We start from the raw sequence: 25,986 nt of genomic DNA on the forward strand, positions 1-25,986 counted from the left end.
GTTTTAAATAAGGGAAGCTAGAGTTTGCTCTCACCGAGGAATCATTGTTTCTCGAACAAAACAAAGAACATCGACCGCCATTGAATCGGCTCTTGGGAATAAAGCGGCACTTCATTGTAAGACCACAATGGAGATGAATTGAACTTTGGAAATATCTCAGCGAAGTTGCAGCCTCCGCGAAATATTCAGGAAGCAATTTGTACTTTGTGTTACATGTGTGGTCTGTCTGGCTAATACAACAGAATCTATATTATGTATTGGCTAGTACATAAAAAAATAATTTTAGATGGTGTAAGTATTTTAATGTTGTCAAAATTTCGAAAATTAATCAATCGTTTACCTCGAGGTAGCTAACTGAATCAAACCTGAGAGGATTTTGTAAAATTAAGTTGATCAGTTGAGTGATTGACTTAGATTACTGCAAGTAATGCATTTCATTGTATGTTCTGAAGCCAGTTTTGATGGTTTTCGTGCTGGATCACATTTATATTTTGGTTAAAATTTAACTCAACTCCAACAAGTGCGTTGCAATCCACAATGAAAAATTATGAATGAGTCTGTGGCGTCGTCCTGTAATCTAGCCAGCCATTTGGATTTCACGAATTGTGGATATATAGGCATGATCTGTGGATGCAATATCCCTAGTGTGTAATAACGTCCGCACTAGTGAGAACTACGACTATCTGCAGTGCTATCATGATAATTAGAGCGATTCTTATATTATTACAATAATAATAAATGGTATCAGCAATCTGACACATCCTTTCTACACACACATTTATTTGTCACTTATTTGTCGTTTATTTATCTCACATTTATTTGACATTAACCTAATCAAACCTTACAAATATGACACACAGATAGAAACAGGCTTCTAGAATGAGAAACCTTTCTAAAAACTCCCGAAGGCTAGAATTGAGACCCTCCACAAGACGAAAGGAAATTAACAAATAATCTATGTTTGTTACATTCCAAAACGTACATTCCTTTATAAATCAAATCTTTTTCAACCCAACTCTCAAACTTGGTAAGTTGCCTAAAAGCAAATTACTTATTTCAGTAATTACAAGACTGTCCCAGTAAAAGTTTCGAGACGATTTTGTTGAGACTGTGTCGCAGCTTAAACATTACTTCCTTCTCAAAGAAGCTGTATCCAGCAGTTGATCAAACACTGAAACTGTTTGATAATGAAGCTCAAGAGCAACAAACAAGTTTGATTTAGTGATTGGTGTTAATTACAGTATTGTTGAACTTCTTATAGTTTCAAAGCTTTCCAAGGAGGAAATTGTATTTAGAATTACTTAGGAATAAATTAATCGCGGATTCAACCTTTTTTGTGATTTTCACCACCATTGCCTTTTTCGATTTTCTGTAATGAGAACAATCAAAATAATTGTCTGGTTACTTAACTAACGTTAAATAGTGACATCAATATACTATCTTTAAAATAATTCATTTAACCTTGAGATAATTTATGACAATTTTAATGCAACTAACTTTGATGACTACAAAAATTAACTATTCTTTTTTGGAACTTTGTCCTATTTTTTTGTCTTTTTGACATAGGTCAAAACACAAAATATAAAATGTACCCTAAAGTAAGAGAAAATATAATCAACATCAGCTCACTCAAACGTCACCACTATCATTGAGTATACATATACAGGGTGATTGATATAAGTGTGCCAGCCGTTTTATTCTAAAACTATAAGATATCAAAAAAAGTTAAACGGTAAGTGCCTTGGATTTTTTATTAAAAAAATTTTAGTCAAGTCAAACAAATTATTTAAGCCGCCATTTTTCCAATATGGCCGCCAACTTTGATTTTTCTTATGGAACACCCTGTATTTTATTATGTATTCTGGTAGAAAAGGTCATTTTAAGACAATTTTATTCTTGTAATTTTTTTCATAAACCTAACCTTTATCGAAACTCTTTTTCATGCAGAAATTTCAAAACTTAAACCATTATTATCTTTGAAACGGTTAGGTTTATGAACAAAATCACAAGTATAAAATCGTCTTAAAATTACATTTTCTACCAGAAAGTTGGCGGCCATATTAGAAAAATGTAGGCTAAAATAATTGTTTCGACTTTACTAAAAATGTTTAAATAAAAATTCCAAGGCACTTACCATTTAACTTTTTTGAAATCTCTTATGGTTTTATAATAAAACGGCTGGCACACTTATATCAATCACCCTGTATACTCAGTGCACTATGAAATATAGGAAACAGGCCACAGTATTACAATAGGACGAGAAGTCTATTTATCACAGTAAACACTCGTACTTACAAATTGATTAGCTTTTTTATACTTAAACAAAGTCAGAATTAACCTAATTTCGAAGGACTAAGTGTATAGGTTTATGTTAGAAAAGATACCGTTTTCGTAAAGGTACCAAATAATCCGCTTAGGGAGTATATCTATTTGAATTTGAGTTTTCGATCTCAGCTTGACGTAAACTAAATGAACCTTGCAACCCGTCTGGGACGGACTCAATATCTCAGTGATTAAATGGCCCAAATAGAAGTTGCGGTAGGGGAATTATAAGGGTCCGGCAGGCCTAGCTTACATCAAGACCCGCTCGGGGACTCGCAAAATGAGAAATGAAGGAGATATATATTATATATATGATGTATATATATATAGGATATATATATATAGGATATATATATATAGGATATATATATATAGGATATATATGAGTGATTCGATTACTCGGTGTCAGTTTAATGTACTCTTTGTCAAGTTTAGAAACTGGTTTTGCTAATTATTTGAAGGAACAAGGAACTGATAAATAGTACTGAAATACATTGATACGTCCTATCGAGTTGCTCACAATTGGGGACCAACCCTAAACTTTTGTTGTAAACCGTTGATATTACTTTAAATTACTTACGAGAATTATCTTTTCACCTTTTTAAGATCTATTAATATTTATCTTAAAAAACATATTCGATCGAACAGTAAGTACAATTCACTAAGCCATTATCGAATAAATTTCTGCAATCGTAGACCATAACTAACTACAATTTTCTCCAAGATAAGATTAGATATAACCAAGGCACATCAGGGTGCGCATGACTGTGTTAAAGCTGTATCAAAATTAATTATTTAAACGTTCTTATTTATACAAATGATGGATATAACATTCAAGAAATTTACAACTCAAAACGGATACCAAATAAAAATGTGTAATAACTCTTTAAAAATATTTACACTTAGGCCTATACATTGGACACAAATCGAAAAGGTCACTGGTAACTCATATGCTATTACATGATTTAATTTAAAGAAAAATGTAGTAAATGTGCGTATGTTTTTGAAGAATTTTCATGTACAAAATAATGACATGTAAATTAAGAATGAATTGTTAAAGTCTGTAATTATATCATCTTTTTCCTAAAGCACTCTACTCTTGATTATATTTGGGTGTCTCTTTTTATATCAAAGGGAAAACATTGGCTTCTGTTTATAATAAGTTTAAATATTAGTAAAATACGAGAAAATAATCAATCTGCATTATACACTTTTAACTAACAGAACCGTATAATCAATCTACATTATACACTTTTAACTAACAGAACCGTATCTTAAAGTCGTTTTTTTGTAATCCATCTGTATGACAAATTTACACGGAAGTATGTTAAACCTATTGTGGAATACCACAGTATGTAAATGTATTTGGTTAAACCGAGTTCGACCAAGGTAAAAACTTCGGGTCGAGAACTTTGCGAGGAAGATTGTGAAACAATTCAATCGGTATATCGGTCAGACCACTAGACCGCGCGCCGGTCTGGAGTGGTGAACCACGCACCCTTATAATTCCATTTGGGTCCAGCTTAAATACTTTATTGCGCTTTTAACTTTCTCCTTAAAGAATTACTGAGGTTTTCGCAAAGTACTGAGTGTTCAACATGATTTATTAATAGAGTGGATTCATATATTTGTAAGTTATGAAAATACTACCAAAGAAATCCAAGAATTGTACATAGCAATGGTTTCGATACCAAAGCGTTGTCATTGCTCATCGCACTTGGCATAGTTTATGTTTTTATTCTGTGCTGACAATCGTCAATTTTATGTACATAAATAACTTTAAAGTTGGTACCACCAGACTAACCAACACCAAGGGAGTATGTTTTATCTATGGTTCCACGTTGGTGCCGAAACCATAGCTGACGTGTACAATTTTTGGATTAAAATAAACAGCAATTAACACACTTTTTAATATTTATCGGTCATCCGAAAGCTATAAAAATATAATATATTTTGATAATATTATAGAAATCTGATCGTAAATTAAACTACTTTTGAGCTTAAGTTTGTAAGAAACAATGATTTAAGGTTATTGATCATCGTCGTTTCGAGGTTATTCATAATGTCGGTAGCTTAATAAATTGTAATTAATTTTAAAGTAATTTACAATTAATTCTAAATAAAGTTAAATTTATTTTTTAACAATTGTTCAACTTAACTAAAAAAATGTCAGTAAATATAGTTAGTTTATTTATCTTGATCTTGATACTATAGTTATAAAGTGGATGTAGGTCAAGGTAGAAGGACTTGTTAAGTCACAAGTACTTGTTTCGAGTCTTGGTCCTTAGTGTCCTACTTTACCTTGCTCTTTCATCCTCAAGACTAACAGCCAATTTTCTGTTTAAAGAGTTTCTTTTTAAAATTGGCTTTACCCTACGATATTGTTTTTCAAATAGTTGAAATGACAATCCCTTTGTACGAGTGTGGTATTTCCAGTTCTCGTTTTATTTAATATGTAGTCTACATATTAGTCGACATGTGTTTATATAAAACCAAATCACGAATATGTAATCTCCTGATTGGCTTAGTACATTTACTCATAATGTCCATATGAACGAGTAAAAATCCATTCTCTCTATGATTATGTCCCCAGGAAAAGCTTTCTGTTAAATTTTTTATATAGTCCGTGAACGCGATAACTTGCGTAATTTTTGTCCGAGTTTGATGAAATTTGGTTTAAAGGTGTAAGACGGGATAAACTTGAATGAGTTCGCGAACCAGCGTGATTGGACCATGGGAACGGGGTTTTACGGGGGATTTTATGGGGTAAAAATTAAGGTTTCTAATTTTTGACCCTCAAAACACAAAAGTTCCCAATTTTTCTCTAAACATTTTTAAAGAGCTTAAAATAACAAGTATTTTAGTATACCAAAGTGTTTTATATTCTTATTGATTCAAGAACTGAAAATACTAATTTTTAGACCTATTTCTGGAAGTGGGTTTTTAGGGTGATGTGTGTGTCGTAAACTTTTAACAGACTATTTCTAAAGCCTAACTGAAATAAACCGACATTGTTTTCTTTTCGAACATTATAGTAAGTTATGTAGGTACACGATGATAAATGATAGCGTTCAGTCAAGATAGCTCGGGCAGTGTGCTGGACCCATGTAATGTTATGCTGAAACATTTATCTCGATGTTTTGTGTTGAGTAAAGCGCCATTCTGTTAGACAATATATCAGTTTGTGTGACGCCATTAGTATAGGAAAATTGATACCTTGATGCATAAAATAGGGCTGTTTTTTGTAGACAATTTGAGACTGTGAAAACTTACTGCCATATCAAACCTATAATTAGCTACAAAGTCGGAAGGAAGCTCCTAAGATTGCTTCTGAGGCTATTAATTAGGCCTTAATGATCAGTGTCAATATACATAAAAGCGAACAAGCTGATGCTTAAACTGTGTCAGTGTCTAGTTTTGCTTCGTGTAATATATTTTGGGAAACAGTTGAATTTAGCCTAGACTTTTAACTTAGGAAAGCCAAAATAGACAGGGGTATTTTTTTATATGAAAAATTATTTTCTGTTAATATTATGAAGTGTATTGAAACTGTGTTTTGTTAAAGATGAATTATACAGCAATAATTATAGGTTAATTAAGTTAGTCTACCAAGCTAATTTGTGGAAAATAACTTCCTTGTCTTTATTACTTTTAATATATAATTCCTCCTTAATTGTATTGGCTATTTTATGATTTTAGTGAGGGAATGGCTTGGGCTTGGTTACTATTAACATCTAAGGTTACATGTTATTTCATTAAATAATTAAACTGTGTCTTAAGCCAAATATATAATGGCAGCGATTGAGTTAACTCTTGTAAATCTGGCTAAACTATTCTTTCTAACTTATAGAATTTGTCACTTTCATATTAAAAATAATACTTTACTGTGTAACTTGTGTGAAAATTTCAGTATTTCAAAGAGGGATTTATTATACACATAAGTTACATTGAGTGTTAAGTTACCTGGGTAGTTCAAAGTTTCTAGTATTTGCCCAGTAATCAAAAGGTTCCCAGTTAAATCATAAACAAATTCAAAACTTGTTAATGGCTCAAAACTCTAGCTCTCCTTAATCATTTCGCTTTTCAACAAATAGTCACCACTAAAAAACAGCTTGGCCTTGTCTTTGTTAGTAGCAAACTAGTCAATAAGTCTCACACCATTCTACACTCATCCTTCACTCATTTTTGGTTCAAATACACCCAGTTGGGTTCTCATCTCAGTTTGTAGGTAAATAATGTAATGTTTCTGTTGCAGTATGTGTACAAAGGAGAAAGGCGAGACGTCGCTACCACCCCGAGAGAGAGCCTGTATCCTTGCTCAAGACTGCAGTGTCAGTGAGTGGGGAGACTGGGCCGTTGTCCAGGAGGGCTGTGTGGACGCCACTGGCAATGTAAGATACCTCACACTACAAACTATCTCTGCTTTACCCTATAATATCTAGGTTACAAGACATTAGGTAGCCTAACTATAGGCCCAGGTCCTAGGCATAATGATAGATCTAGCCTAGCTCCATTCTAAAATCTCAGAAGATATTCAAAATTGTGAAGAAAACAAAAATTTATTTAGGTAAAATTGGCCAAAACAATTTCGTCCAAACACTGAACTGAGTCCATGGGAAGACTCAACCCACTATGATCACTTGATGACGTTGCGTTGGCCTTTTTCAGTTCATTATTAATAGTTGAAATGAAATTAAATTATTTATTGTCGTTAATACTATGTACAAAGTTCATGACAATCGTCAAAAGAAAAACAAAACAATAAAGATGGCTCTAGCAACTAAAATAACTAAAACTCTAAACCAAAGTACTCTTCATGTTTGTACAGGCAAACCTGGGTTAGAGTAGTTTTTAAAACTTGTTAGAATTTTAAAACACACAGGTTTTTGATGGATGCAGGCTAGAAATTGTATATTTTAACACCTTGGTACTAAAAACTATTTTGAGTGGCTGTATACTTATGCCTTAGTGTAGACAGATTATCTTTTGATCTAGTACAATAGTTGTGCACATCAGATATCTTTCAAAGTGAGAAATGTTTTCTTTTACATACAACAAATTTGCCAAAACATACAAAGATGGAAATGTGAGAATGTTAAGACCCACAAAAAGGGGCTTACAATGTGTTCTTCTATTCACACTACAAATTATCTTCACTGTCTTCTTTTGTGAAGTAAAAAGCAACCTGTTAGCATAAAAACTGTTGGCCAACAGTTGGTGTCGAATGCTCCAGTAAAATATTTCCGATACGCTAATCTACTGGTATATGTTATCAAGAAACCCATTAGGTATACCATTTACTACAAAGTTATTATCTTGATACAAGATCTTAGTCATGGACACAGTGTATTCCACAATGCAATCCCACTTTATGCAACAACTTTGTTAAATATAAAATTTCACAACGCAAAACACTTCACACTTTTGTATAGGCTAACCAAATCTCACATCCAACATCGTTGTACAAGGATAAGATTTCACCATTTGCACAAACTATTCCACATTACAACCCCACTTTATCCTATGTAATCGGCTATGATTACACGCAAATTAGCCTACCATTCTCTGTGGTCCACTTAGTCTGACATTATTGATTTTAGAATGCTAAATGCTTCCTAATGCTTTGAATGCTTAAATGGACATCCACATTGTAGAATGTGTTTTGTGTAACCACTGAATCTAAATCCAACATCACCTTACTACAATTTTATTCAACTTTCAAACAAATAAAATCTTGTATGTTAGCAATTAGACCTATACTTTATTTATTCATTTTTATGTTGAAATCTAACTCTTAATTTTTTTAAACGCTTTGTTAAGAAAATTCAACAAGATCGAATCCAAAGACTGTCCGTGGGCCTGCTGTTGCCTTCTGGAGTCCAAAGTCTATGTTCTTGTTTCCAGGTTTTCCAGTCCAGACTATTTCCGTTTCCGTCACTGCCTTTGTATTACTTCACTAGGCCAATTCATTTTAACGTGGTAAATTTATATACACGGAATATTTATTTCTTTTTACTTTACTTTAATGTCTATTTATCTTAAATTCAAACCGTAACTATTTCCATAATTGATTGTAAAATTCAAGTCATGTAAAACATCTACCATGTAAAGAATATTCCGCTTAACCCTATAGGAATGTAGTAAAACCACCCAAATAATTGTAAATTTTAATGTTACACAAAAATGAAAACAAGATTAAAAAATGAAGGGATTTTCTTTTAAATTGGATCAGTCATATTTTGATGTTAACAAAATTAAAGCACAATAGGTATAGTTTTTTTTAGTCTTCTTCCCAATAATTTTTAAAGTAGTTAACTAAAAAAAACCGAAATAAAAAACCTCTTTAAATAGGAGGCAGTTGATTCCAACCCGATTCTGCTGTCATCAGCAGGCTCAATAACATAATAAAACCCAACAAAGAGTTCTCACATTGAACCTGATGAATGGAAGTGTTGATTCGAAATTGATTTCCATTCAGCATCTTTTGTGCGGAACTCAATCTTTTATATGAATTTAGCGTGGTATGTGATGGTCACCATTGATTTTTGAGGACAGACACTAAAATTAGGATATTTAGATTGTAGATCAAGATTTAGGTTTTCCAAATTTTGGGTTTTAATTTGCCCATTCTTCCAGGATGTTCATATAACATTGCGAACTTGTTCTTCAAAATATGGCTCCTTAATTGCTGACTAGCCTATATCTTAATAAACTTGCCAATACAGTAAGTTATGATACAACTGTCCACAGTGTACAAAACTGTGTTATATTCTTTTACAAGCATAATAGTCAATCTTATTACTCCAACAGTTAAAAGTTCAAAGATAAGCTCCAACTATACGAAAGCTCACTGTAGTGGAAAATCCATAATAAACCAATTTTAATTTTTTCCCCAAATCATTAGTGGGATTGTAATGTAAGGATTTAAATGTGGGATCATTAATGGGATTATTATTATCAAAGAATGTAATATGATCAATAAAAATTTGGCTAGAGGTTGTGGTCTCACAGAAGCCGAGTTCAAACAATACTTGCAAATGGTTGGAGACGTTATTCCTTAGAAGTCTTCATGGGAGATCCAGGGACGGGAACCAGTGCAGGCATTGTCCTGTATCTGAGAAATTTACTCTTGAAACTCTTGCCCACGTCCTTGGAAAGTGCCCATTTAGTAGTCTTCTACGGAATACCCGCCACCATACGATCAGAAAAATCATAGCTGATCAATTCAGAAAGAAAAGTTACGAGGTCTATGAAGAGGTCACGGCTATAGAAGAAGAGGGCTCTGTGAGGTATATAGACAAGGGGAAAGATTTCGGTCTCATTATAGACCCAACAGTTCGTCTTGAGACAAATGAAAATCAGCCACAGGAAGTCCATGAAGAAAAAGTAAATATTTATAAGAAAACTATCCCCTATTATTCAGAAAAATATAAAATATCTAAATTTGAAGTATATGGACTGCTCATTGGATCAAGAGGAACAATTCCTCATCAAGTCGAGAAATTTTGGAAGAAATTCAATTTGGAAAATCAAGTGCTATATTTAATATCTTTAACAGCCATAAAATTTTCTATTAATATTATAAGAAACCACCTATATAACAATTATCATAGTTAGGTTTAAACAAACTTGCAAAATTTAATGTAGTACATGTATTATTCTTTGTTCTACAGCAGACTACAATGTGTAGTAAGATATCAATTTTTTAAATCAATTAGAATTTATATATACCACTACAGTTGGTTTTTATATATAAATATTTGGACTTGTAAACCTGCACTACATACCTACAAACCTGCAGGATACATTGAGAGCGTAGATTCCCTGCAGTAACACGTGCCTAGAGACTGCGGCTACCCCCTCCTCATTGCCTCCCTACATTTACCCCCAATTCTCTCACATATTTACTGTTACTGCAGATTGAACTGTATATGTATACAGTTTCAGTTTTCTAGCCTAAAATATCAAGCTTGAAAACATCTTTAACAAATTTAATTTCAGGGTTTTATTTTAAACGTGAAAAAATATGTTAGGTTAACATACCTTTAAAAACATGTTTAGAAAAAGGGAAAGTACTGTAGTAAATACAGTACTGTAATTGAAAGAAATGTCCATATAAAATCAATTTAGACAAATTTTGTTTCATTAATCTGTATAAATTCCATCCACCCAAACATTTGATTCTTCTTTTTAGATTATCAGTACATCAATAAATCATTGTAATGCTTCAAATTCTATTGTGGATTGTATTTCTTAAAGAACTCTCAGAAATGATTCCTTATCGCAGAGAGGGGTCGTAATGACAGCTTCCCTCTTTTGTAATATTTTTTTTCTACATACAGTAAAATTCGGTACAGTATAAATTCACTATAACAATTATTGTTTCAAAATGAAAGCTTTTGTACCAGAGCAGAACGTTAGAAGGTTAGAATACTCAGAATCAGTTGCAAACATCTTTCTGAACTCTACCTCAGTCACTTTTTATTTACAAAGCAGTAATTTGGAAATTTGACCATAGATTGATGTTTACTATCTGCCTCCACTAAAAACATGTTTTATACGGATATTATTTTTATAAAATAGCAAAATATTTTAATAAAAAATAGGTAAACCGTCAATTAAATCAACTAATAATCCATAAAACTGAACTTGTCCCTCAGTTTATTTCGTAAACATTTTATTTTTTACCTTTACGCCTATTTTCCTCGTCAGGACTCCCGACCTCACACAAACGGTGTGCTGACACATGGTAATTCAAGTGTGATTGAGATGAATCTGCTACATCGGTGGCGCACATGTTTGCATTCCCGTTTGTTTGCGTTTGCTGTTTGTTCGCATTAGTGTGATTTGCATTGTCTGCTATTCCCTCTGAAATGCTGTCAACCTTGTAACTCGTGGTTTAATCGTTCATTCGTCATCCTCCGATTGTGTTGAACGATAAAACGGAAGTGGTTAATAAAGTGAGGTTTTTGTATTGGTAATGTGACACTTATGTGGCAGGTTTTTATAGTAGATATGTTTAGGGGTTACACACTATTACATTTTTTAAATATTTTATTTATTATTAGTATTTGCTTTTAAAACTAGATGAAATAATAAGCACGTATAATTTGTTTCATGGGAGTTAAATGAAAAACCATATATTTTCCAATGGTCGAAAATAAAGGCCTTCTTCCACAAATAATTTTAATGTAAAAGATTTGAAATAAAATGTATATCAGTCTAAAATCTGAAAAATCTTACCTATATGTTTCTACAATTTGTCTAAAAAACCACTAGAGCTTCATGAATTTTATACTCAGACATTTTTTCAAAAAACATCTTAACAAGGAATTTTTTTTAAGGTTGGACTATGTTGAAAATTAAGTACAAAGGATAAAAAATGGCATTAATAATTTAGGTGTTGATTTTATTTTATCACAAAAACCAATTAGTAAAATAATGAATAATGAAGTTTATGATCAAATTAAAATATTTTTTTTTATTTGTCTGCTGGATTCTTTACGGTTGTCATTATTTATACTGTACTACAAATACAGCCAAAATATGAGAGATTGACCATAGCAATTTACATATTTAAAAACCGTTATTTCAACAATGCTCTAATCTTGGAAGGATATTCTTCTTTGACCATGAGTATTTTATCATGAAACAGTTCTGTAAAGAATACTCTGGTGGGCTGGTGGGGTTTCCCAATAAATAATTAAGAAGGGGATTTTCTATGGTAAATGTTAACTACAATTAGTCAGGTAAATTTGATTTAGAACACGTTTCAACTGGGTCAGGATTTGGAATTGATCTTTTTCAGAACTAACCTATCCAATAATCTTGGTTGAATGGTCGGTGGTTCAATATACATGAAGGTGTACTGATAAGGCAAAGCTGCTATCTCCTAACTCTACGTCGTCGATACAATCTGCTACAACTGATTCTCGCTCACACACACACACACACTTGTAGTTGTAAGATTAGCTGCTCATCAGTATGCTCCTGCCAGCCAACTTCTATTTGTCTCTCCATCACTCTTGTTCCAATACAACAATACCAACTCAGTTTCATCAATATTCCTCGTTGGGCAGTGTGTGTACTTTGACAATTTGTCACACTTAAGTTAACACTAAACATGTTACTGGTGATTTCTAATTTCAAACTTTTTTAAAGAAGACTTTTATGAATAACTATGGTACATAAAAGTATGTTTCCATTTTTTTTAATTACTGTGCTGGTTATTTATGCCTTAAGTTTTCTTTAAAAGTGAAGAGTCTTAGCTGATGGTTCTTGCTAAAGCTGTAACATTGGTACCTACGAAACATAAAAGTTTATCATGTATAATCCCCATCATCATGTATAATGTTATAATCCACGTGGTGGTGGAAAATATTAAATGGCTAATATTGAGTTTCAGATTCATGACAAAACTTTGAGGAGACATGGCTCAAGAATTAACCTCAAACTGAAAAAAAACAATAATAATCCATAATCCGTCATTTTGGCAAGATTAATTAGAGCAATAAGGACATTCGTGAAATAATCTGAAAATTGCTTCTAATAATAGTTTGAGAAGATTACATTTTGAGAATGTACTACTTCTAAGGCCCAATTAATTAAAACTTAAACATAACCTTACACTTACCAAAAAACTTGTGCTCCAACTTCTCTATTTTTCCCAACACTTTGAAACTTAGCAAACTGTTTCCTGGATCAAAATTCTTAACTTGCTTAAAGCAACATTCTCTATAGCACAACAACTTATTGTTTAACATCTCTACCAGCCTGGTAGAGTAGGGAACTACTTGCTAGAGAAGTAGGGAACAGAGGATACATTCAATGTATACTTAAGTGGTGTCTCGAACTAGTGCTTGTATCTAGGGCAAAGTCCGGCTCCCCTCACCCTCATCTACTACATTGCTCATGTTGTAGGAAGACCTGTGCCCATTGCGATGGGCATTTCCGCACAGCACTTGCCGTTCTAGCCCTTCCTTGCTCATCACAAGTATACTTCCGCCCCAAAATACCAGAGCTGAAAGTACACAGTAGTCCCATCCCATAAGCATGTTTAATCTGTACCTTACTTATCTGTTACCCTTATTGTTACAACCTTGGGCCTGGAAACGTGAATAGAAACATACCTTGAACAAAATATTGTAAATTTTTCTATTGATTGCAGGTTTGGGCAGAGATCACAGAACGAAAGCGAGAAGTTCTACGACTCCACGAAGGACAAGGCCAACCATGTCCTCACTTGATAGAGACTAAGTCCACCACTTCAAACCTACCTCTCTGCTCTCACAAGTTAGTTGAAAACATTTCTCTTACCTGGTACTAATGAGGGTGTGGTATTTCAAATTAATTTTCATAGCCCCAGGATTGCGTTAATATGACAAATAATGGTTAAACATACCTCGTCAGACAATCCTTAACTCTTTTGCAATAAAATTAAGTTAGGTATCCTTAAACTCTGAATACATAACAAGATCAATTTCAAACCCACTTACTCACTTTCAATACCCTCGAAGTCTTATTATTTTTACCGAGTCTAAATTTTTCCAGTGCCTGAGATGCTGTGTGTGTTAATGTTAAAAATATTGTGTTTGTAAAAAAATCTTATATTCCTCAAACTTACATCCTCCTTTACAATAAAATTGAGTGAGGCACATCCTTAAGAACTCTGAAGATTACATTGATGTCAAGATCAATTTCAAACCCACTATCTCACTCTCAACACCCTTTAAAGTTGCTTTATTATTTTTTATCCTCTAACTTTTCTGATTCTTGTGTTGATAATATTAGTTTCATAAAACCAATAACACAATTTTACAACAATTTATTATAACCTCTAAATAAATATAGTAAGAATTAAATGTTATACATTAATACAAAATATTAATAGGAACTTTAGTCAATAATTTATATTTCTCTTTAAAAAGTCCAACCTTTGAGAAATTATACACCAAGTGTCTTATTAATCTGATTGATTATAAATTATAACCAACCATGGCACCTAATGGTTTTTTTAGAAAGAATTTCTTCTATGTTTTGTTGGAATGTGGCACTGTAAACTAATTAGTCAATGCATACACTGTAGTGTACATAATATAGAACCAAAACAGTATAACTATGTTTCAGGGCCGCGTTAAGGGTCAGTTGAGCCCTGGGCAAACCAAAAAGCAAGACCCCCTTTTTTCCTAGTGCAGCCGGGCTGCCCGTTTATAAAAGCGGGCCTGCTATGTTTTAAAGAGTCTGTGCTGCTTACATTTTACATTATCCATTACCTCCTAAATTATAGATAGCATTATTCTTATTATACTTCCATAAGATTTGTGAAGAAATTTCATCTATGGTGATTGCGATATTCAAAATCTTTGTCTCCTTAGCTCCAGTTATGATTTGATTTTTTTATTTACGAAATTAAAATGAAATGACTTTATTGTCATCTTAGGCTATTTATTACCTTTGACCACATTTGAGTATTAGTATTGACACAAGTAGATATTCTATCCCCATGATAAAGTTAAAGCAGTTTTAAATAAAAATTGTCCTAGTTGATGTGAACAATTGCAGATTGTGCTGATGTAAATTACTGATTTCTGTTGAATAAACTCACTTTGATACAGATTCAAACTTATGGAACTTATTATTATAAGCTATAGCAACTCTATCATTAACTATGTCAGCAACAAATAGTAAGGAAGAAAGTGGAATTTTAGACACTAGCACATTCTGACACTAGCACTGGCTCACTCAACAAGATTTTTTTGTGAAAACTGTATGTATAGATAGGATGTCTAATTATCCAATAGTCAATGGTATTATTCTTGCAATTACCTACTTAAAATTCACCAGAGGAACTTCCTACTCAAGTATTACCCCTTTGTACAAAAATACATTTACGATTGTTTAGTTGTTACTTTGACTCGTGTATTACTCCAGGTACAGATGGTTGGTGTCCAAGTGGAGCACGTGTACACTGCCCAATGTGATGGCAGAGGTGGTGTGTGGTGGAGGTCTACAGTTCAGGAACATCACATGTGTAGCAGCCCAGGGTGGCCAACCTCTCCCTACCAAGGCTTGTCATACAATTCCACCACCGCCAACTGTGCAGAGGTAAATCGTCCTACTCTAAGTACAGCTTGCTATTGGGTTTCAAATTCAGCCATCTATTCTAACAATGCTGCTGTAAGAAGTCGTGCCTCTACTCTAGGTTTGGGCTGATGGTTGTTCATCGAAAATTACTCCATTCCTTGTTCATATGGTAGTCGAGGGCCCTAATAGGAGATAGTTGGGCTATTAACACAACTGGAAACATCATGTGGATTGTGAAAACCTTCCTCGTGGCCATCTTGAAGGCGGCGAAATAGATTTCAGCTATTTACTCTATAGATTAGTTATTTGAGTTTTTTAGCTATTTTGTAAATTGGTATTTTGACTTAATGATTTTAATACTGACTTTGGTAGCCTATAGTAGTATAAGAATGTTAGAATAAATGAAAGGAGTGTTTTATGAATCCTTATATTTTTTGGTTAATTACAAAAACTGTGCTTATGGCTTATGGGCGCTTTGTACTGCACAATGAACACAAGTAATAATAGGAGTATAGGGAGTTTTTGTGTGGTCCAAAGAGTTGTCTAAAGAGTTTGCGGGTAGAGAAACTAAAAAGGGGGGATATGAATAGATATCCTACTAGAAGTCATATAAGTCATATAGTAAGGCTTCCATGATCACAATTACTAACACAAAGTCCTTGTTCTTCTGGGTACGACCGCATCAGAAAACTAGGAGAAATACTAGTTGCTGACGTTTCGGCTTTGTTGCAGATAGCCATTTTCAGAGCTGGTAACAGTTACTAACTAATGTTTGTTTCAGTTAGTGCCTGTTACCAGCTCTGAAGATGGCTATCTGCAACGAAGCCAAAACGTCAGCAGCTAGTATTTCTCCTAGTTTTCCGACGCGGTCGTACCCAGAAGACCAAGGACTTTTTGTTAGAAGTGATATGTAAATTGTAAACATCCCCACTTTAAACATCAATACCACATTTCTAGTACTATGTCACTTCCTGTTTTTCCTAACCCCAATCTCCTCAGACCCCCTACTTATATACTGTTTTTAGTATTGTCCCTGTTATTTGGCAGATGTGAGGTAGCGTGTCCCCGAGACTGTGAGGTAGGACCCTGGGGTGTGTGGGGTCCTTGTCTACCCCAACACTGTCCTCCCTCCGATGAAGCCAACCTATCTGCTAAAGGTATGTTAGATGTTTGGTACCCACAGCTTGACGATTCCTTGGAATCATACATAAAACTAGTTATAGAGTAAGAAATATGACCAATGCGGAATACCTTGACTCAACAGTTTCTTTGGGTGATCCAAGAAACGTTTAAAACTATTTTAACGTTCACAACACAAAATTTAAAATGAATGTTTAAAATACCTTTAGAACTGTCAAGTGATTCTGTTTTTCAGTTACGTGAGCAAAGTTGTCAACCTATCAATCAGTTTAAAGGTATCCTCTTCATTCCTAGCGTTGTTTTAAAAACATTAACAACAATTTAACCAGATTATTTTTTTTTAGTTTAAAATGAAATTATAATTATTTGTCCAAGTATTATGACTCCTGCTTATTAACCAAGATTATTTTGCTACCATTGTTTTTAGGTTTTGACACGGAATTGAAGTTATTTTTAATTTGTACAAGTACTGTGACGTCTGAATGTGAAAGAACACTCGTAACTATCTGTGATACTAAGTAATTATCCCAAACTAGTCTTCTGTGTAGGGCTGCCTACATGTACTAAAATGGATTCTCCGATTGAAAAGTGAAAAATTATATGATAGTAGAAAGGAGATAATTTTTATAAATCACCACTTGTGTTAAAAAATCCAGATTAGTTACGGTAATTAATCTTTCTATGTTTCTTCATTCTGTGGTAGGTCACCGCAAGAGGACGAGAGCCGTGGTTGTGCCTCCTAGTGCTCTGGGGCTGGAGTGTCCCTCGCTTACTGAGGTACAACCTTGCGCACACCCCGCCTGCTACTCCTGGACGGTGGATGCGTGGGGGGCCTGTCAGCTGGAGCCCGGGGCTGCGGCCAAGTGTGGCACTGGGCGACGCACTAGGCGAGTAGCCTGTACAACACACACTGATGCTACTGAGTTTAAGGTAAGGGATATAAATTTGATGACAAAACTCCTTGCTATGCCACTCAACAGTTGACTTGTGTAACGATTTGGTGTAGAGGTAGAGTGCAAACTTTGGTCCCCAAAGTCCTTGGTTCAAAACCTGCCATATATCACCAATAACTCTTAGCTACTTCATGATGCGTGGCCCTGGACTGGCTAGTAATTGGAAGCTAATGATTTGGTAATACACAAATCACAAAAGAATACTAATCTGGCTAAACATAATATATCTTAGTTTATGTTAATAAGGACATTAAATTAATGTTTGTATCATTAGTAAAGTGAAATAAATTATTTGATCACAAATCTACCTTCTTAATGTGAAACTCTGAATATTCACAGAAAACATAAATACTATCCTCTAATTAGTAATTTTAACCCTAGAGTAGTGTCTTGATTTGTATCACACATTTAGTGTCTTCGGTCTGTGAGGCCGTTTTTATTTGTTGTATATAACTATAATTTTAAAGATAAAACTATGTAAAATTATTACTCCTAATATGTTTACATTTTTATGTGGTTTATCGTCAAATAAAACCCATCTGAGTGTTGGTAAAATATTTTTGAAAAAAAAACTAATACATTTATTAAAAGTTGATAAAGTAAAACTTAAAAAAATACTGTTTATAAATTACTAAAGCCTCATCTCATATATTTTGAAAGTTTATGGACTAGTTGATGTAAAAAAAAAAACATAAGGCATCAGAATTCCGTCAATTTTTAACGTTTGACTGAGACTTCATATAATGCCTGTTTTACCCATAGAGTAATGGCGACTTTGATTAGCCTACACCTTTGGTGTCTTCGGACTGTGACACCGTTTTCGTATTTTATAAATATTTTATGTAGGTACATAACTATGGAGGTACCAGATATAAACTATGTCAAATGATTACAATTATCTTCGGTCTGTTGGATCAATCACACCCTAGGTGTCTTCGGTGTAGGGGACCGAACAATTGCAGATGAATCTGTAACCTCAAAATTACGCCCTTGCCCCTGGTAGACTGAGTCGAGGTAGGAAGGTAGCAGGAGACCCAAGTCCAGCACCCTAGCGTGGGGGGGGGGCATGAACTTGAAAATATTACGTCATCGGACTCACATACCAAAGACACCACTCTAAGGTAAGTCAAGGATGTAGGTTGTTTGTGAGGATAGCAGACTTACCTGAATAGGAAAGACTTCAAATTGGCAATCTCAGTTATTAACCATCTATTTATTTTCTGTATCTGTTTATTGAGAACGAGACAGTTTAACCAATCAGGATGTGTTTGCCCCAGGAGGTGGTTGCTGATTGGCTGTGTCCCCAGTTGAAGCCCCCAACGGAGGAGCCGTGTCTACTGCCTTGTCCCTACGACTGTGTGGTGTCGGGTTGGTCAAACTGGAGTCCCTGCTCTCAGAGCTGCTCCACACGCAACAAACTGGCAATGAGATACCGCAACCGTACCATCATAGCCCCTCACGGACCTGGTGAGTCTATTGTGGAGACTGGCCTATCTATCTTGTTGATTACAGGGTTAATTTACAAGCTACTAGCCAACCAGTATCAGGCTTATCAGCAAGCAAAACATACAACTACCATCTATTAACTAAAGCTAAGATTTCCTAGGCGCGGAAGAGGAGTGCGGAGAGCGGACAAGGGAAAAGAGATTAACATGAGGTTCCGCTCCACTTCTAGGAAAACAGTAGCATTAAATTGCCTAAGTCAAGTAGTGTCCGCTCTCCGCGTTACATGTTCCACTTCCGCGCCTAGGAAACATTTGGGATAGTTTTACAATCTGTTTTGCTCAAAGTCTAGTGAGTGGCAAGCAAAAGTCGACAGAGTTAATTGTTTTTAATTCAAACGGTTTGATTTACTGTCGTCTATGGTGACTGGTTTCAAGATTAAAATCTCCTCAGGCTTCTTCTAATGTCATATCACTCAAGTTAAGATCCTAGTTGGTCATAAAAACATGAACAGAAAACATAAAACTTGAAAACAAACAGGCTTTATACAAATATGTATAACTGGCTAGTCACGACCACCTTAACTTGAGTGATACGATATTTGAAAAATCCTGAAGATGAAATTTCAATCTTGACACCGGTCACCATTGACGACATTAGGATTATTGACAGATAGCTAAAATAAATCATTTAGTACCACAAGTGATCATGGTCCTCTAAGCACTGTGATATAGAGGGTTTTTAATAGCAGGGTTCTTACGAGTGGGGCCAGTCATAACGATTTATTTCATCCATAAAACTCAACTGAGCCGGTATTCAAACTCAAGAAAAAGTTTAGTATAAGACTATATTAAAAGTGTATTTTTTCCAGGTGGTCATCCATGTCCCGACCCGGATGAGATGTTGCAGATGGACGGTTGCAACAGTCACGGTTGCCACGGGTACAGCTGGCTGACGTTGCCGTGGCAACCGTGCAACGCCTCATGTGACTCAGGGGAGGGAGTGCAGGTGCGGGAGGTGTGGTGTGTACAGGACAATCAGGATATGGTGAACGAGAGCAAGTGAGTAACTTCTGTTCTAAATATACGGTACAGTTACCTTGAAAAATTTTAATTGGATTTTTAAATTTTAAAAACTATAAAACTTTATTAACTTATATTGCTGAAGTTTGGTAGCTAATTAGTTGCAGTCATGGGTATCGGGCTACAATGTATCAATAAATTTTTTCAGATAAAAAAACAAAAGTTAAATATATAAAACAATTATCAGACCATCTCCTGTATGGATCAGAAAATTTGACTCTGAATTAAAAAAAACTGTGAAGAAAAAAAGATTAAAATATTGTAAATAGAGATGAAATAAAGTTAGTTTTCAATTTCTTTTTTAATTATGCTAAAGTCAATACATTGATGAAGCAAATTTAGGTACCGGTACAAATATTCGTAAAATCAAACATTTTGTACCAAGCTATTCCAAATCCCCCAGACCCTCCAGCCGTTATCAGCTAAAGGGGTTATAAAAAAGTTGCCCATGGTTGCAGTGCATACCTGTCAGTCAAAAGATCACCATTCCAATATTGAGGAAAGCCAGCAGCTTTTTGGTGTTTTGAAACTGGTACTCATGTCAATGAGGTTTTAATAATATGTTTTAGAAAAAAAGATTTTACACTCATCCATGATCCAGGTAGATCCCTCACATATAAGTGTAAGATACGCACTTAGATGATTTTTCATCTTAAAAGTAATGATAATAATGTTAAAGATTGTCTTACACTTAATACATTTTAATGAGACCACCATAAGCTTCTTTTTAGAAATCCATTCAATGATCTATTTCGGCCCTGTTTGAATAGATTGGCAGAAGGATTCACCAAGCAAATCAAGTCAAACAGTGTATTAAAGGTTGTTTAATATACTGCTAAGCGAACCCTATGATGGAGTCTTTGAACTCACTGAAGTGCTAATGTAATACAAATTTCAGTTGATTAAAAGTCCCGTTCAAAGGCGCTGACTGTAACTCCTTAACTGTAACTGACTGTGACTCCTTTATAATCAGAATTAATATGCAGCAGAAGAGAAGTATCCTCATCAACTACCCTAGTTTAATGTATTTCTGTTGCAGATGTGAGCTGCTGCCCAAGCCTGCCACGTCTCGTAGCTGTGTGCAGGACTGTCCAGTACAGTGTGAGGTCTCTCCATGGTCGGAGTGGTCACCCTGTCCACCCCAGAACTGCCAACCTAGTATGTGTTGTGTAAAATGCCTTTGTAGATGTCTAAACCAACAATAGATCAGACTATCAATTTATCATCCTCGTGGATCAGCTAAAGATGTTTTTATGGGTGGCCTCTGAATCATTGATTTTTACAATAAAAGGTTTAATTTACCTGTATCCCTCAAGTGATCCTAGATTGTAGTCCCGGCACACAAACATTCAGTTGTCTTAAATTGCCTCACCCAAAGAGCTATGGAGTTCCAATTAAGTGTCCCCTACCTAAAATTAGTCTGAAAGTCCGCAGAACTCTAACATCTGTACAAGCAAACTCTAAAATACAAAATGCCTTTTCTTGTGTTTTAGTATTCCTTTGTTAACTGACAGGTTATATACAGGCCCACTTTTATAAACGGGCAGACTGGGCATATGCCCAGGGGCGCCAGAGGTTTGGGGGCGCCCACCAGGTGCCCCTTAACCACCGCCCGCCAGCACTAGGAAAAAAAGGGGGCGCTGCTTTTGGGTTTGCCCAGGGCTCCACTGGCCCTTAACACGGCCCTGGTTATATAGTATTCAACTAAGCAACTGAGACCAAATAACCTTGTCAAAACAAACATAGAAATAGAAACTTTACCATTTGTTATAAAAATCAGCTATCTGAAATCAGGAAACAGACGTACCAACCGTTTAGTTTTGTGACATTCTTATTGGAGATGAGTGTAAAAAACCCTGTGTTTCTGTCCGGTATAACGTAACTAGAGATTGTTATTTAAGAAATTTTTGCGGACAAAGTTTTTACATCGAGGAATACCTGGAATCTGATCCCGTACCTAGGTAAAGTATCTAAAAACATAATAAAGTAAGAAAGTATGTTTACAAACCTAGCCAACATTGGAAAATCACAAAAGAAAAACCAAACAGAGAACTTGATAGTGCTACAGTAATCAAAATTAAGAAAACAAACAATCCTGAAAGAAAACAATAATTAGTACACCTTGAGAGTAGAAGCCCACAATATTGTCTGCACATGATGGTAGCTCCAGCTATAGCCTACACTGTATTTTTCCTTTAAGGTTTACCAAAACAAATTTCAAACTTTAATATTGCTAGAGAACGCATGGTGTGAGCGACAGATGGTCACATTTGGTTCCTACACTTGGTGTATTGCCTGCAGATGGTACGAGAGCAGGACCGACCCAACAGTCGCGCTATCGAGTGGTGGTGGAAGGCTCGGACTGTGGACCTCTGGAGGAGACCAGGGAGTGTTTCACCCCCAGTGAGCCATGCCCTAGACACCAGTGGGGCACAGGAGAGTGGAGCCAGTGTCAGGTGGCTCATGATGTCCGCTGTGGCCATGGGCTGAGGACTAGGGGTACGTATTGTCACTTGCAAGACTGTCTTGGAGGCGAAGTCATTAGTACATAAGCATACATAAGTATTTACTTCTTTCTTCTTCCACCGCATTGAAATGTTCACTTTGCCACATCTGCAAAATTATGCTTTAGAATCACACAATGTTGGAATATAACAAAACTAAAATGTATAATGATAATGATTTTTTTCAAGACTATCAGAAGAGCCTGTCAAAAGAAAAGTCTTTGTACCATGTATCAGAAGCTTCCAGTGCACAGGTAAATAACTGGTTCTGATTGCAGACTTGTGGTGCAGTGAGGAAGGCACAGATCGCAAGGTGGAGCTCCGCTTCTGTCTCGCCACTCGGGCTCCGCTGCCTGTCACTGTGCAGCGTTGCCACATGGACTGTCACGTACCGTGTCAGCTGACTGAGTGGTCCTCGTGGAGCCTGTGTCAGCAGCCTTGCTCCGGAAAACGCTCCCGGACCAGACAACTTATCGGTAGGATACTGTGGCTTGACCAACTCTGGAGTTGACGAGTTTAAGTTCATTTTAGTGTTTGGATTTGTTTAAATGTAGTAAATACTCTTATGGGAAGGTAGTCCAAAAGTTTAATCCTTTGAGATCCAAAGACTGGATTCCAAGACTGGAGATTGGATTCGAGCATACTTAACCAAAGCTTTCTTTACAACTATTTGATCACTTTGGTTCTGCGCAGCCACAAGTAAATGTCCGTAACTTTTGTAACTCTCAGAAAAGACTTATAGATGCAACACATTCTGGTTTTGCAAATTTGATCTTGATCTTGTACCATTACTCCATTATTCACACGTACTTTTTTCATTTTTACATACACTTTAATTCATAGGCATCTGTCATTTGGTGATGGATTTCATTTGAGGTTGGCAACTTAAGCAACAAAAATTTTAATCAAGACTACAATGTGTAACTGGCCGTGAGTTTTCCCGGTCATTGATAAAGGCTATTAAGACTGAGCTTTGCATAGATTTTGGAAGAAGTAAAGAACATAGTGCCAGGGTTATATTTGAGCTACATTGCTCTATCAGGCAGAAGCTCTTTGGAGATCTAATATCACAGACATCCCTTGTATTGCCCTATTTTTTTCTCATAGATTTGCTGACCACCGTTTATTTTACTAATTTAAATCTCCTCCCTTTCTTCTTAAAAAAAAAGTATTAAATTATGACAACATTGTAAACTAATTAAAACCCAAAACTGTAGTAACATTTGCCTAGTGTGATTGTAGCAATTATATTATTCTCACTTTGACCACAGGTCTGTCAGAAGCACATGCTGTCTGTCAAGAGATGCCTCTGGTGGAGACAAAACCTTGTCCTTGTGAGATGTACTACTCTCGTCCCATCTCTAATTGGTCGAGTTGTCTGACCAATGGCAGTGAGGGGTGTGGCCTCGGCACACGGTACCGAGCTGTCGGCTGCTACAATGACAAGGATCAGATGGTGGACCCAAGGTGAGAAAGTAAAGTGTAAATTTGGACCATTAATAGCATTAAAACTACCGTTCCCAGATTAAGAGACCTTGAAGCCTAAACATTCTAACTCGTAAAACAATTAAAAAAACTACAAAGAAAATTTATAATCACAAGTGCACTAGATATTTAAATTACAATAACTTTGGTATTTGAAAAAATATTTTGTGATAGTAAATAACTCTTCAGCGGCTGTTTGAAATTGTTTAAATTAACATTGCTTTTGTAGCGAGAAAATCCAAGATGGCCTTTATCTTCCATGGACTCCCTTTTCCTGGAAAACAAATCAAAACAACATTTAAAATGTCAAATCCCACAGTGTATATATTTTAATTAAAACCACTATGTTTAAAAAAATATATATCTTTGGAGTAAATTAAAGTACCCTAATGTTTGTGTTTCTTGTGCCCGAGTGGACTCTTTCACATTCATGTAATCCTGCTATCCTCATAAAAACTCTTGCAAACTACTGTTAACTAGTGTAAGCATCTAAGATATTAAGACTGCGATGTTTGTTACAGCATGTGTGGAGGAGGCTCTGGACTACAAGAGGAGCCCTGCCTGGTGCCTTGTCCTTTAGACTGCCAGTTGACTGAGTGGTCGGCCTGGGGAGACTGCAACGTCAGGTGTGGCCCCGGGCTGCAGAACCGCACAAGACAGGTAAAGTATATGATAGATCGTGTAGGGGACTGTAGCCTTAAGTAGTCACATTGTGGGCCGTTTGGGTTACCCCAATTCCTTCAGAGACGGTCAAACTTAAAGTACTTCATTAACTGTTGCGTTCTGCCCATGAGGTTTTGCATCCCAGAGATTTCTTGGTTAGTAGGGAATGTTGCTAAAGGCGGTTTCACACTGGCATCCGCGGACGATTTCCTCGTCCGCGGACGGATGCGAAAATAAATCGCTGCCCATGTTATCAGATGGGACCGTTCACACCGCCCATTGAAACGTAGCGTCCATCCGCGGATGCAGAAATTCGTCCGTGGACGATTTGGCGGAATCTCTCTGGGAGCGATTTTTCTAAAACGTCCGCGGACGATCACGCCCTCAGGCATGCGCAGGCAGAGCAGTAGCTCTCAGCGAGGCAAGTGTCACTCGCATCACAGTGTTCAGTAGTTTGTGTTTTTCAGTCATAGTGTTCATGTAGTTGTTGTTTTGTGTCCTCCCTTGTTGTTTGTTATGGCTGAATTAATTGAGGCTGTCCGTGCCTACCCAGTTATCTGGGATACAACTATAGACATTTATAGAGATCAACAAGAGAAAGATAAAATTTGGTTGTAAATTGCGACTACACTCCAAAGAGATTACAAAGAGAATAAAGTATCCTAACCAATAACCATGTATATTTATACGAATTACTGTACAGTAAATCATTATTACAATGATTTGTATTACAATGATTATTTGCATTATTACAATGATTCACCAAATCGCTGCCGCTTACTGTTAATCGGATGAACCCACTTTCTCCTTTTTGATAATGAGTACAAAAGTACAACCTCGTCGTCACTATCATCACTACTTGAATCAAGCCACAGAACAGAAAATCCGGGTTGACACCATGGGACAGAAGGCTCAGACATTTTGCACACCTCCACTGAGTTGTAAGAGGAAGTATGTTCTATGATTGTAGTAGGAATGGCCAACTTCCCTATGCGCATGCGCGAATGAGTGGACGTTTGAAACGTAGCTCGCAATGTGAAGGGTGCGCGTAGCATCCATCCGAATCATTTCATCCGTCCGCGAACGAAATTATCGTCCGCGGACCCCAGTGTGAAACCGTCTTAAAGTCGGTTGTATAAGTGGGTTGTGGGTTGTTGGTGAAACCAAAAATCTACGTGAAAAGTCGGTTTCAGTTTAATGGTTATTGTTCAATAATTTTGCCTGCAGTAGTTGGTTAGGAGGACTAAAAGGTTTATCAGATGTGTTTACACCCATTAGCAGTCAAGTCACAACCAGAACCAAATCATGACA

General features: G+C 35.7%; 1 protein-coding gene across 3 annotated transcripts in view; it reads left to right on the plus strand.

Annotated features, from left to right (window-relative positions):
* The window catches only part of LOC128987626 (thrombospondin type-1 domain-containing protein 7A-like), a 268,164-nt gene that overhangs the window by 223,777 nt on the left and 18,401 nt on the right, over nucleotides 1-25,986 (plus strand). For all 3 annotated transcript variants that reach the window (XM_054408575.1, XM_054408577.1, XM_054408576.1), the window contains 12 exons: nucleotides 6,578-6,713; nucleotides 13,490-13,614; nucleotides 15,253-15,426; nucleotides 16,453-16,562; nucleotides 17,249-17,475; nucleotides 18,776-18,965; nucleotides 19,813-20,002; nucleotides 21,063-21,181; nucleotides 22,325-22,522; nucleotides 22,806-23,003; nucleotides 23,799-23,994; nucleotides 24,534-24,672. In XM_054408575.1, coding sequence (XP_054264550.1) covers nucleotides 6,578-6,713; nucleotides 13,490-13,614; nucleotides 15,253-15,426; nucleotides 16,453-16,562; nucleotides 17,249-17,475; nucleotides 18,776-18,965; nucleotides 19,813-20,002; nucleotides 21,063-21,181; nucleotides 22,325-22,522; nucleotides 22,806-23,003; nucleotides 23,799-23,994; nucleotides 24,534-24,672 — 2,002 coding nt within the window. The remainder of the gene's footprint in view (nucleotides 1-6,577; nucleotides 6,714-13,489; nucleotides 13,615-15,252; nucleotides 15,427-16,452; nucleotides 16,563-17,248; nucleotides 17,476-18,775; nucleotides 18,966-19,812; nucleotides 20,003-21,062; nucleotides 21,182-22,324; nucleotides 22,523-22,805; nucleotides 23,004-23,798; nucleotides 23,995-24,533; nucleotides 24,673-25,986) is intronic.

Source organism: Macrosteles quadrilineatus, unplaced genomic scaffold, assembly GCF_028750875.1.
Source record: "Macrosteles quadrilineatus isolate MER2022 unplaced genomic scaffold, UCM_ALF_1.0 Scaffold_2__2_contigs__length_208266976, whole genome shotgun sequence".
NCBI classification, from domain to species: Eukaryota; Metazoa; Arthropoda; class Insecta; order Hemiptera; family Cicadellidae; genus Macrosteles; species Macrosteles quadrilineatus.